Raw genomic sequence first — 13,182 nt, forward strand, 5'->3', positions numbered from 1 at the left:
GCATGAGTGTGGCAGAGAAGACCGACTCAGTATTGACAGTCTTAGCCAAGCTAACAATACAGCTGTCAAAAGTTGTAACGTAAACGTGGTCGATGTAGTGGCTTCAAGTAATAGTGGCAATGATGGTTTAGGCACTAACATTTTTAACAAAGATAAGCTAGTTAAGTTGTAGAGAGAAGATGAGACACTAACTCAAATTTTTTAATGCGAGTTGGATGAGGAAACTGATAATGTTTGTAAGGAAACCTTTTGTCTAAAAGACAAAATTTTGTGCCATTATGTTCACCCCAAGTCAGTTAACAAAGAGGGGGTTATACACCAATTAGTAATTCCTAGGAGGTTTTCAGAATTAATTTTGAAATTATCACATAATGATCAAGGGCATTTAGGGGTAAATAAGTAAACTGTATAAGTAAGACATACTTTTTGTCTAAGATGAGAAGCGATGTAAGAAGATATGTTTTAAGTTGTCACAAATGTCATATTGCTGGTAAACCTAATCAAATAATTCCCAGGCCTCTAATGTGTGATATTTCATCGGAAGAAAAACCTTATGAGAATGTCATAATTGATATAGTCGGACCTTTGCCTAGAAGTAAAGGAGGGAATATGACAAATTCGTAGGTAATTTGTATTTTTCCTAACTATACAAACCTTAGCTATTTAATATGGATAATTACTTTCGGCGTAGCTGAAATGACGAGCCATTAAAATTTTAACGAGGGTTTACTACCCACACCGCTAGTTAGCGGGGGTAGGGAGGGTAGCTTGCAACCCCCCCCCCCCCACTCCACCCCTCACACACACCAGTGCTTGAGCTCACTTTGCTTAGAGGTAGGACTTCACGGGGGATAGGGCTGACGGGCAAGATTGATTAAATAGCTAAGGTTTTTATAGTTAGGAAAAATACAAATTACCTACGAATTTGTCATTTGTTCCGTAACTGAAATACAAACCACGCTATTTAATATAGGTGACTCACCCATTAGGAAGGGTGGCAAGTCCCAGCCAGTACTGGCTTTTGGCTTTGCCCGGGGACTCAGTATCTGAGTGTGTCAGCACTCAACAATAAGGAGTCCCTGCACCTCGCTAGAACCTTGCTGTGCAAGGGCTGCGGCCTACGTAAGCTGTATGTGAAGGTATGAAGTGTGACTCGTCCTAGGAAGTTTACCTGTAGTCCTTTAGATGGAAACTTTAGGCTAGGACTCTCCCAATACCACCTTGTCAGGGTATGGGGACGTGACAGGAACACAAGGAAACATGGTTTACCTGCAGTGGTTCGAGGTCAACTGTGCAGAGAACCCAGGATGCTGCTTTCCCCAAGAGAGGGGAGGATGAAGAAAAGAATAAGGGCCAGACATACCTTTTCATTCATGCAGACTAAAACTGGGTAACAATGCCCTCAACCTTCTGCTACTTGTCCATTAAGGAGCCTGAGGTTTTAAACCAGCTGTTGTGCAGCCATCACAGGGCCGATAGAGAACGTATCGAGCCTCCTGTGGGTCACGTCTTACAGGTAGTGGGCTGTGAAGGTTGTCTGACGCTTTCACACCCCCACTTGTAGAACCTGCGTCAACTCCTCCCAAACCCCGAGATCGGTTAACAGAACTACGGCCTACGCTACCACTTGACAGTTTCTCGGAAGAAACCGATCGAGTGGGAGCTTCGGAGGAGGTTTAGGCCACGGAAGAAGAGTCCTTGGGATTTTCTCCTTTCAAAGAAACCTTCGAAGGAGAAATATCCCGTCTGGACTTCTTCTTCCGGCGCCGAGAAAACCTCTCCCACTGGGAGGTAGACCACCCACTCCCTACACTCACCATACACTTTATTCCTATCACACCGCTGGCCCCTACAGTAAGGACATAAGGTGTGGGGGTCCGTTTCGACCGCCGACATATACGTGCCACAAGGGCGGTCAGGTAATCCAGGACACTTACGCATAGCAGAGGCCAACTTCAAACACACTCTGTCAAAGTTAAAGCAAAAAGATTAGCAATGGCTGTCAAAGAAGGCGAGGGTGACAGCGGACACGTCCGACTACCACCCGAGCCGAGAGCAAAGTGAGCTCAAGCACAGATGTGTGTGAGGAGGGGGTAGCAAGCTACCCTCCCTACCCCCCGCTAACTAGTGGTGGGGTAGTAAACCCTCGTTAAAATTCTAATGGATCGTCATTTCAGCTACGCCAAAAGTAATTACCCATATTAAATAGCGTGGTCTGTATTTCAGTTACGGAACAAATCTCTTTTAGATTTAACAATCATTGATAGATTAAGCAATTATCCAGAAACAATGCCAGGAAGAGGCTGCAATGCAAAAACTGTAATTAAATGCTTGTTAAGCTATTTTTTTTTAAGTTTGGTCTACCTAGTGATATACAGTGATAATGGTAATAATTTTGTGTCCAAATATTTTAGGGACAAAAGGAAAGTTAGGTATAGACAGAACTTGTAACTGGAGCTAACATAGGAGGTAATACCTGCATGGCTTTGCCAAAACCAAAATAAAGCTACCTAAACTAAAAATTCTTTCTCTTTAATACAATCCTCAGATATTTCCTCAGTTCTGGATGTACAGTTCTTTAAGAAATATTGAACATACAGTTATCCTTTCAAACAGAAGCTAGATTATTACTAAAAAGAGGAGTTTTACCAACCCAAATATTTAAGCTCAACTTTTACAGAGTTAGACAAATGGAAGCCAGATGGTAAAAGTTGTTCCAGCGGAGAACTTAGAAAAACTAGTTCAGTTTAGATACATGCATTTACATCTCTATCCCCCTTACAACAAGGGATCACAAATAGCCTGCTATAAAGGCTTAGAAAAATCATTTTCACATTTTCCATGACCTTCCTGCCAATTAGACTTGAAACGTTTTCCAAGAAAGTTAGTCTTTCTGAGGGTCTGGGGAATAAATTGGAGAAGCTATTGTATAAGGAAGGAATCTGCTTAAAATGGAGGTCATGGTCCTCCTGCACCAGAAAAAAACTTGAAGGTTTAGAACTAACATCTCTTACAGTCTGAAAAACAGAAAGACTTCTCAAATCATATGTTTTACGGATGAAGAGATGTTAAGCTTTTGTTATGAGGGAGGTCAGGAGACAATGCCCTTTTAGAAAGAAGCTTGTTGGTATTTTGAAACAGACTAGAGTACAGTGCCTTCTAATGATGTGAATCTTTGCAAATATGAATGCAGGGTAGACACAGGGCAGAGATTATCACAACAAGGCTATAAAGTTGAGCTATAGAGCGAGTCTTGTTTATTCGCCAAAAAGAGAAGACCCAGAGTTTGTATCAGAAGGCTAAGAATGAGGGTGATTAACTCCCACTAAATTAGCCAACTATTGCTCCCATGGCTAAGAATATTAGAAATATTGCCTTCTGAAAGAGCTCTTTTATGCTGAGTTATCTAATTTAATCAAGAAATCTATCAATCTTATTAAGTAACCAGGATACTGGAGATGTCAGTAAAGATGTTTGGTGCAAAGCAATAAGCTAAGTAATTTTGTGAAACATGTCTGAATCTAAGTCCAAAACAGAATCGCACTTGAGATGTTTTGTCAGAGCAACTTTGTAAGACAGCATTGTTGATGTCATAAACTTCCTTATCATCAAAGAGGTAGACCAGAATGGAAGCAAAGAAGTCCAGGGTTTATCTGGTCATCTATGCCTTAAATTGACAGCTATTCTTTAATGGAAGAGGACCTCTTACAGATCATCAAGTGAGTAATGTTGGTAGCATAAAAATCTGTCCGGTAGATATATATATAGAAGAGAAAATACAGGCGTGAAGGTTCTAGGTCAGAAAAGAGGAAGCAAAGGTGTTCTGAATCCCTACTTTCAGATACAACTGTGTTGACTAAAGACTAATTTTCTTCAGTCTCTGATGCTGAATGAATGATTTAAAGTTTTCAGGCATCCTGACATCTAAGGTCATTGACGCCGCTCTGATGCTGAAGGCGTGGAAACCATGAACTGTTCGGAGATAGTCGAGCCACAAGCACAGCTGCCCTTATGAAGTCTAGGTTGTAAAAGGCAGGAGTATGAATGCTGATATGTTCATGCTACTACTGACAGTGGAAAAAAGATGTCTTTCAGTGGCCACCTTCCTAATAGTAGTGCCTCTCAGTGGGCTACGTGTTATCTGCTAGCAGACAGATTTAGCATTGGTGGGGCTGTGACAGGTTTCTAGAGAGCATAAAATTGTGGGTATCCCTTATATAAACACTAATACTGTGCATGCACACTGTTACACTAGCCCTACGACAGTCAATGTTTCCTTGGTATATTGTGTCATCCTGGATTTCCTGTTTAAGCCTAGGAGGACCACACAGTTCCTGACCAAAAAACATAAAGATCTCAAGTAATGTTTGTGTTTTTGTACGTTTACAACTAAAAAAGCATTTCATTACCTAACCAAGAAAAAATAAAGAACATCTATAATAAATACCTTTGGTTATTGAATCGGACAATATGTTCTGGACAAATGCATATATTGGCTGAACATACTGTAATCTTATTGGAAAACTTTTTTTTTTGTGGCTGCACTTCTCCCATAGGACGCACATAGAAAAATGGCTGCACATCAGCAAGAGCATTAATTAGCATCCAAATTATATAACCAATGATTCCAAAGGGCAGTAGCAGGAGTGATATGAAAATCATCAAAGGGCATACAAGAAGGTATCTGAAACAGAGTGGTAAAAATTTAGATGATAATTTACAAATGTTCACAAAGAGAAACATCAAATATGTTATTTTCATTAGTAAAATAAGTTTTTGAATATACTTACCCGATAATCATGTAGCTGTCAACTCTGTTGCCGACAGAAATCTATGGTCGGGATACGCCAGCGATCGCTATACAGGTGGGGGTGAACACCACAGCGCCATCTGTGGTCAGGTACTCTAGTACTTCTTGTCAACACCACCTCAATTTTTTCCTCGGTCCACTGGTTCTCTATGGGGAGGAAGGGTGGGTCAATTAAATCATGATTATCGGGTAAGTATATTCAAAAATTTATTTTACTAATGAAAATAACATTTTCCAATATTAATCTTACCCGATAATCATGTAGCTGATTCACACCCAGGGTGGTGGGTGGAGACCAGCATACATGTTAACACAGAAGCTAAGTATCCCGTATTTTATTTTATTAGTTATTCAAAAATAACATAAAATAAATAAGTACCTGGTAAGGAAGACGACTTGAACCATTACTCTGCCTTTATTAAGTACGTCTTTCTTACTGAGCGTAGCGGTCCTCTTAGGATGCTGAACGACTCTTAGGTGCTGAAGTATAAAGGGCTGCAACCCATACTAAAGGACCTCATCACAACCTTTAACCTCGGCGCTTCTCAAGAAAGAATTGACCACCCGCCAAATCAACAAGGATGTGGAAGGCTTCTTAGCCAACCGTACAACCCATAAAAAGTATTCAAGAGAAAGGTTAAAAAGGTTATGGGATTATGGGAATGTAGTGGCTGAGCCCCCGCCTACTACTGCATTCGTTGCTACGAATGGTCCCAGGGTGTAGCAGTTCTCGTAAAGAGACTGGACATCTTTGAGATAGAATGATGCGAACACTGACTTGCTTCTCCAATAGGTTGCATCCATAACACTCTGCAGAGAACGGTTCTGTTTGAGGGCCACTGAAGTAGCCACAGCTCTCACTTCATGTGTCCTTACCTTCAGCAAAGCAAGGTCTTCTTCCTTCAGATGAGAATGTGCTTCCCTAATCAGGAGCCTGAATAGGTAAGAAACTGAGTTCTTAGACCTTGGAAGAGAAGGCTTCTTGATAGCCCACCATAAGGCTTCTGATTGTCCTCGTAAAGGTTTTGACCTTTTTAGATAGTACCTAAGAGCTCTAACTGGGCAAAGTACTCTCTCCAGTTCGTCCCCCACCAAGTTGGACAGGCTTGGGATCTCGAACGACTTAGGCCAAGGACGTGAAGGTAGCTCGTTTTAGCAAAAAACCGAGCTGCAAGGAACATGTAGCCGTTTCAGATGTGAAAACTATGTTCCTGCTGAAGGCGTGGATCTCACTTACTCTTTTAGCTGTTGTCAAGCACACGAGGAAAAGAGTTTTTAATGTGAGGTCCTTAAAAGAGGCTGATTGGAGAGGTTCAAATCTTGAAGACATAAGGAACCTTAGGACCACGTCTAGATTCCAGCCTGGAGTGGACAACCGACGTTCCTTTGAGGTCTTAAAAGACCTAAGGAGGTCCTGTAGATCTTTGTTGGTGGAAAGATCCAAGCCTCTGTGGCGGAAAACCGCTGCCAACATACTTCTGTAACCCTTAATCGTAGGAGCTGAAAGGGATCTTACGTTCCTTAGATGTAACAGGAAGTCAGCAATCTGGGTTACAGTGGTACTGGATGAGGAAACTGCATTGGCCTTGTACCAGCTTCGGAAGACTTCCCCTTTAGACTGATAGACTCTGAGAGTGGATGTCCTCCTTGCTCTGGCAATCGCTCTGGCTGCCTCCTTCGAAAAGCCCCTAGCTCTTGAGAGTCTTTCGAAAGTCTGAAGGCAGTCAGACGAAGAGCGTGGAGGTTTGGAAGTACCTTCTTTACGTGAGGTAGACGTAGAAGGTCCACTCCTAGAGGAAGAGTCCTGGGAATGTCGACCAGCCATTGCAGTACCTCTATGAACCATTCTCTTGCGGGCCAGAGCGGAGCCAACCAACGTCAGCCGTGTCCCTTTGCGAGAGGTGAACTTCTGAAGTACCCTGTTGACAATCTTGAACGGCGGGAATGCATACAGGTCGAGATGGGACCAATCCAGCAGAAAAGCATCCACGTGAACTGCTGCTGGGTCTGGAATCGGAGAACAATACAACGGGAGCCTCTAGGTTATCGAGGTAGCGAACAGATCTATGGTTGGCTGACCCCACAGGGCCCAAAGTCTGCTGCAAACATTCTTGTGAAGGGTCCACTCTGTGGGGATGACCTGACCCTTCCGGCTAAGGCGATCTGCCATGACATTCATATCGCCCTGAATGAACCTCGTTACCAGCGTGAGCTTTCGATCTTTTAACCAGATGAGGAGGTCCCTTGCGATCTAGAACAACTTCCACGAATGAGTCCCTCCCTGCTTGGAGATGTAAGCCAAGGCTGTGGTGTTGTCAGAGTCCACCTCCACCACCTTGTTAAGCTGGAGGGACTTGAAGTTTATCAAGGTCAGACGAACCGCCAACAGCTCCTTGCAATAGATGTGAAGTGTCCTTAGCTCCTGATTCCATGTTCCCGAGCATTCCTGTCCGTCCAAAGTCGCACCCCAGCCCGTGTCTGATGCGTCAGAGAAGAGACGGCGGTCGGGTTTCTGAACAGCCAAAGGTAGACTTCCTTGAGAAGAAAGCTGTTCTTTCACCACGTGAGAGTAGACCTCCTCTCTTCGGAAACAGGAACTGAGATCGTCTCTAGCGTCATGTCCTTTATCCAGTGAGCCGCTAGATGATACTGAAGGGGGGGAGGTGGGGTCTCCCTAACTCGATGAACAGTGCCAGCGATGAAAGTGTCCCTGTTAGACTCATCCACTACCTGACTGAGCATCGGTTCCTTCTCAGCATGCTCTGGATGCAATCTAGGGCTTAGTATATCTTTGGGGCCGACGGAAAAGCCCGAAAAGCTCGACTCTGAAGATCCATACCCAGGAGACAATGGTCTGGGATGGGACGAGCTGGGACTCCTCAAAATTGACCAGGAGGCCCAGTTCCTTGGTCAGATCCATAGTCCATCTGAGAATCTCCAGACAGCGACGACTTGTGGGAGCTCTTAAAAGCTAGTCGTCTGACGGAGCCGGACACAAGATCATGGTACTGCTGCACAGTCTGTGAACTGTCAACCATGGGCAAGCGAGGAAGTACAGTGACAACCCGAAGCTGTCTAGACTGTCTGGGTCGTACAGACAACTCCTTATCGGGTTGCTGAGGTTGCCGCACTGCGTCACAACAAGTCACTTCTGCTGGTTGTTGAACGTCTTCCCAGTGACACACTGACTCCGTAAACAAAAAATCCTCTAACAAGGACTAAGCTTGGACTGCATGTCTTGCAACACAGCTCAAGGTCTATGGGAGCAGGTGTGGTAACAGACGGGGTTAGCGACTGAAGTGGAACCATTACCCTCCCTGGAAGCATGCTATGCTTAAATAAAAGTCCATAGGAGGCTAAGCAGCTAAAGGCTCCTCTCCAAATGACAGAGTCCTCAAGGGAAAATCAGAAGGAGGGAGAATAGCACTTTCTCATCTACAGGAACCATATCCGAGAAAAGCTAAGTTCTCTCAGTGAGGGTTTCACTGGTGCAAAAGCAGCAGACTAGAAGGCAACGTTATGAAACTGCTTGACAGTCTAGTGAGTTGGCAACAACCAAAGATGTGTGACTGAGAAGCATGCGGTAAGGTATGCAGAGCATTCTGTATGTAGAGCATGCTGTAAGGTAAGCAGAGCATGTTGCATGGCGTGCGGCTTATGCTGCATGGAATGAGGCTCATGCTGCATGGGATGAGGCTCATGCTGCATGGTATGAGACTCATGCTGCATGGGATGAGGCTCAAGCTGCAAGGGATGAGGCTTATGCCGCATGCGTTGAGGAGGATGCCGCATGCGTTGAGGAGGATGCCGCATAGTATGAGGCTCCTGCCTCATGGGTTGAGGCGGTTGCCGCATAGCATGAGGCTTTTGCCTCATGGTTTGAGGAGGATGCCGCATAGCATGAGGCTCCTCATAAGCATGAGGCTGCCTCATGGGTAGAGGAGGATTTTTTAAAGAAATCTGAACCTGACACTAATCTAGCTGTCCGAGGATTTACCTGGTGAGACATCAGTCTCTTTACCAGCGAGTTTTACCAGATTTCCCCGGGCCACCACGTGACACAATTGGTAGTAATTCATTCAAATTACCCCTAATGAGTCAATATGGATAAATATCAACACAACATCGTGTTCAAATAGAAATAAATTTCTACCTCATACTTGGGATCGAACGCTAGCCCCTTCTAATGAAAGGCCAGGTCGAAACCAACCATGCCACGAGAGCCCATTCAAGAGTTGAGGTTCTTGCCTCAAGAGTGGAGGTGGCTGCCGCAAGAGTTGAGGTTGCTGCCTCTGGAGGTTGCCGCAACGCAAGAGGTGCTGCATAGCGCTGGTATCTGGCAACTCCCAATGCGGCAGCTCACGCGTGGAGGTAGGTTGAGGAACCTCAACATCATACGTCTGGCAGGGTGGACTGCGCAGAGGTGGAGTTGAGGTTGCTGCCTCGAGGATGGTGGAGGTTGTCGCACCGCAAGAGGTAGCTGCCTCGAGGATGGAGGAGGTAGTCGCAACGCAAGAGGCTCCTACCTCAAGGGTAGAGGAGGTTGCTGCAAAGCATAAGGCTCCTGCCTCAAGTGTTGAGGAGGTTGCCGCGTGGCAAGAGGCTCCTGCCTCAAGGAAAGTGGAGGTTGCTGCACAGAGCTGGTATCTGGCAACTCCCAATGCGGCAGCTCACGCATGGAGGTAGCTTGAGGAACCTCAACATCATACGTCTGGCAGGCTGGACTGCGTAGAGGTGGAGGAGCGCTCGCAGGAGGAGGTGTGTTAACCTTCTCTGCCTGAAACTCCTGCATCAACACCGCAAGCTGAGACTGCATTGTCAGCAGCATAGACCACTAGAGTTTAAGAAAGACAACAACAAACGGAGCTACTGTCCGTTGAAACTGAGGGTCTAAAACAGCTGGTGCGGCAACAGACGGAGTTACTGTCTGTTGCGATACCACCTTGCCTCTCTGGGAGGTGTGCAGTTGTCGTACTGCAGCAAGTCCGAACTGACCCAGTGCTAATGGCACCACCTAGGAGTTGGACTTGCGCGGAAGGGACCGACTTGCACTTAAAAGCTGTAAGATTTGGTCCATGGTTTCTGCGAGAAACCTCTTCCGCAGACGAGGAATAAATGGGCTCTCTCGTCTTTGTGTGGGTGGGGTGATCACGTCGGCTACGTGAGTTGGTTACACCCGAAACCACGGAGGGAAACGTCTGTTCGTCGATCAAGGCCTGCTGAACCCATAAGTCCTTCGACATTACTTCTCCCCTGGGCTTGGGAGCTTGTAAGAGGTCCCAGACTAGGCGAACAACTGGCACGAACAGACGAACCCTCGAACGCAACACTGTAACACTTTGCGCTTATCACTTGATCACTTTTGATTTTCTGTTTGCACTTATTTCACTGAACTCGAAACTTTAAGTGGTTTGTACCTGAAACACGCAATTCTATCCTTCATTAAAAGTTAGTAATTGCGAAAACAGTATTACAATGTAACAGAAAAACATAATGAAAGATAAATAATTCAGTGGCTGGAAAAGAGATTAAACACTAGATCAAATAAACTATGTTTAAAATCTCTTACCGCATAAAGTCTGAGAACAAGAATAAAACTCTAGAAACGTTTACCTTCTTCCCCTAAAGAGACTAGGGAGAAGAGCAAAAACGATAACAACGTTACCCGCTTGAACGAAACGTTTATCCTCCTCTCTCTCCCTCCGTCTCTATCTCTCTCTCTCTCTCTCTCTCTTGACTTAGCACCTGAGAGAAGAGCCCAATTATATATATCGTTAAAACATATTATTGTTAAAGGAAAAAAACTGAAACGTTTCCCAAATAAAAAGTTCCTTTATTAGAATAGAACCATTTAAGCTAAGAAAGAATGAACAAAACGCTAGAATCGGTTTACTCTTACTGCAACGTGACACCGTGATAGACTCTCTCTCTATCGTAACGATAGAGCGCAAGTTGAACGTTCTGAACGTCAACAACTGCAGAGACAAAACAAAACGTTAGTTCAACTTTGAAAACAGTACAAGACTATCAAAGAAATTCTTTCAAAAACATTAAAATGGCATAATATGTTAACAGGTAAAAACGAAATGACGGGCTCAAAGTTAATTAACTTCGGTTCCAAGAAAAGACCGCCTACTATTAGGAAAGGTCGAATATAAACAAATATAAAAATTAATTTTAATAAGTTTATAATAAAAGGAAGTTAATCAAAGAGGCCTATAAAAGGCGGAGAGATATAAAATAAATCTATAACTTTGTTAAGCAAAATTAAGAGAGTCTATACTCTCTTCGACACCAACACTTCCGTCTAAGGGAAGGGTCGGCCATTTAAAAGTGAAAGAGAGTTCATACTCTCTTCGTACCAAAATTAAATAAAAAATTAAATCAAATTAATTCCAAAAACTTGCTAAGCTAATGATATAGCTTCCTGAATAGCGAAGGCTAAACTCTAGAGCAAATACATCACCAAATCGTGAGCAATAACTCCAGAATCAACAGCGTATCCATGTAGGTCTAGCCGGAGGCACGACAGAGGAAAAATTGAGGTGGTGTTGACAAGAAGTACTAGAGTACCTGACCACAGATGGCGCTGTGGTGTTCACCCCCACCTGTATAGCGATCGCTGGCGTATCCCGACCGTAGATTTCTGTCGGCAACAGAGTTGACAGCTACATGATTATCGGGTAAGATTAATATTGAAAAATTTCAAGTAATATGTATTTTTGCCAGCTATAAAAACCCAAGTCCATGAAACAAGTGTTTTTATTCAGTGAAGCTGAAACAGCTATTGAATTATTAAAAAGGTAGGTGCAGAAAGTACGACTAGTACAGTAATACCTTGAGATACGAGCATAAAGCGCTCTAGGACTGAGCTCGTATGTCAATTTACTCATATCTAAAATAAATATCCCATATAAAATGAAAAAAAACTGTTTCCACCCTCTTAAAACAACCCAAATCAATGATATAACAATGGAAAAACATGTTTTTAATTGTTCCAATTTGCAACCTACACTCACAAAATGATATAAATCATTGTTGGACTGTGATCTGCAATGAAATGTGGCTTTATTATGGAGTTCTTACCTTCGAGACAGACGGTAGCGTCTAACAGCGGTGTGTGAGGAGGAGGGAAGGAGGAAGGGAGGGAGAGAATTGGACGGTACATGTTCGGTATTTACACTGCTTACACTACGCATCTTAATACAAACTTTAAATTTACTTAAATAAAATTAGCTTACACTTATTTTCAAAATAAATTTTAATCTTACGCATCTTACTTTCTATCTTTTTTATTTTAATTTTTTTACTGTTCCACACTTGTCTTAGCTCTTTATGCCTAGCTTTCACTTTCACTTGTTGCAGGCCTTTTATAAAAACTTATTCAAGGAGGTTTGTTTCCATCGCCCTTTCAAGCTGAAGCATGACCACAAGACAATTTATCCGTATGTCTCTTTTCAATGAAATCAGACACATCCTGCCACTTAGCCAACACTTCCTTAATCTCTCTCGAAGAAAGGAGTTCCTCCGGTTTTGCCTCCTCCTTGCTACTAAGCTCTTGCAACACTTCCGTATGTTGCATCGTCTAAAGCTTGCCGCACACTAAGCACGAACGGAACCGCCCGATCAGAACCGAAACGTCTGATAGAAATCGAAAGCATGCATTTTTACGTGGCTGCGCACATTGGGCCAGAACAGAACGGAACTGACGCGCCAGAACATAACAGAACCGACACAGTATTCTTTGAAAGATATTTTTTCTGAAGCGTCGGTGGCGTCTGACAGGCTACGCATGCGTAGAACGACTGCAGCGGTTGTTTTGGAGAGGGTTGCCGAGGAATTCGGAGCTTAGAGTGATAGCAACTAATATTTTTCTGATGTCAGAAATTTGATGAATGTATTTTAACAACAATGATGTAAACATATGATTTAGTACAAAAATTTTAGGAGTGATTATTATTTATTATTATTGTTTATTATTATTATTATTATTATTTTTTTTTTTTTTGCTGATGTCAGAAATTTGACGAATGTACTTTAATAACAATGATGTGAACTTATGATTTACTGTAATACAAAGAATTTTGTAGTGATTATTAACTATTAATTATTATTATTATTATTATTATTATTATTTCTTTTTTGAAAACATATAAACATCTGGCTTATGGATTCGATAAAAGATTGATATACAGAATATCTAATCATTGTAACATCAATTAAATAAAAACTCAGTTATGATTAAGGAAAACTTCCTTCATTTATATAAAATTTTGCGTCGGTTCCGTTCTGTGGCTTCTGGCTCAGTGAGCGCGCTGAACATCGTTTCTGCTCTGTTCTGAGGCTTCGGTGTCTTAGGCAGCGGTTCCGTT

The 13,182-nt window shown here is 43.1% G+C and overlaps 1 protein-coding gene across 5 annotated transcripts in view; it reads right to left on the reverse strand.

Moving 5' to 3' along the window:
• LOC137645707 (sphingomyelin phosphodiesterase 5-like) overlaps positions 1-13,182 on the reverse strand; it is a 184,096-nt gene that overhangs the window by 116,036 nt on the left and 54,878 nt on the right. For all 5 annotated transcript variants that reach the window (XM_068378572.1, XM_068378569.1, XM_068378570.1 and 2 more), the window contains one exon: positions 4,448-4,684. In XM_068378572.1, the coding sequence (XP_068234673.1) occupies positions 4,448-4,684 (237 nt within the window). The remainder of the gene's footprint in view (positions 1-4,447; positions 4,685-13,182) is intronic.

The sequence above is a fragment of the Palaemon carinicauda genome, chromosome 8 (genome assembly GCF_036898095.1).
Source record: "Palaemon carinicauda isolate YSFRI2023 chromosome 8, ASM3689809v2, whole genome shotgun sequence".
NCBI lineage: Eukaryota > Metazoa > Arthropoda > Malacostraca > Decapoda > Palaemonidae > Palaemon > Palaemon carinicauda.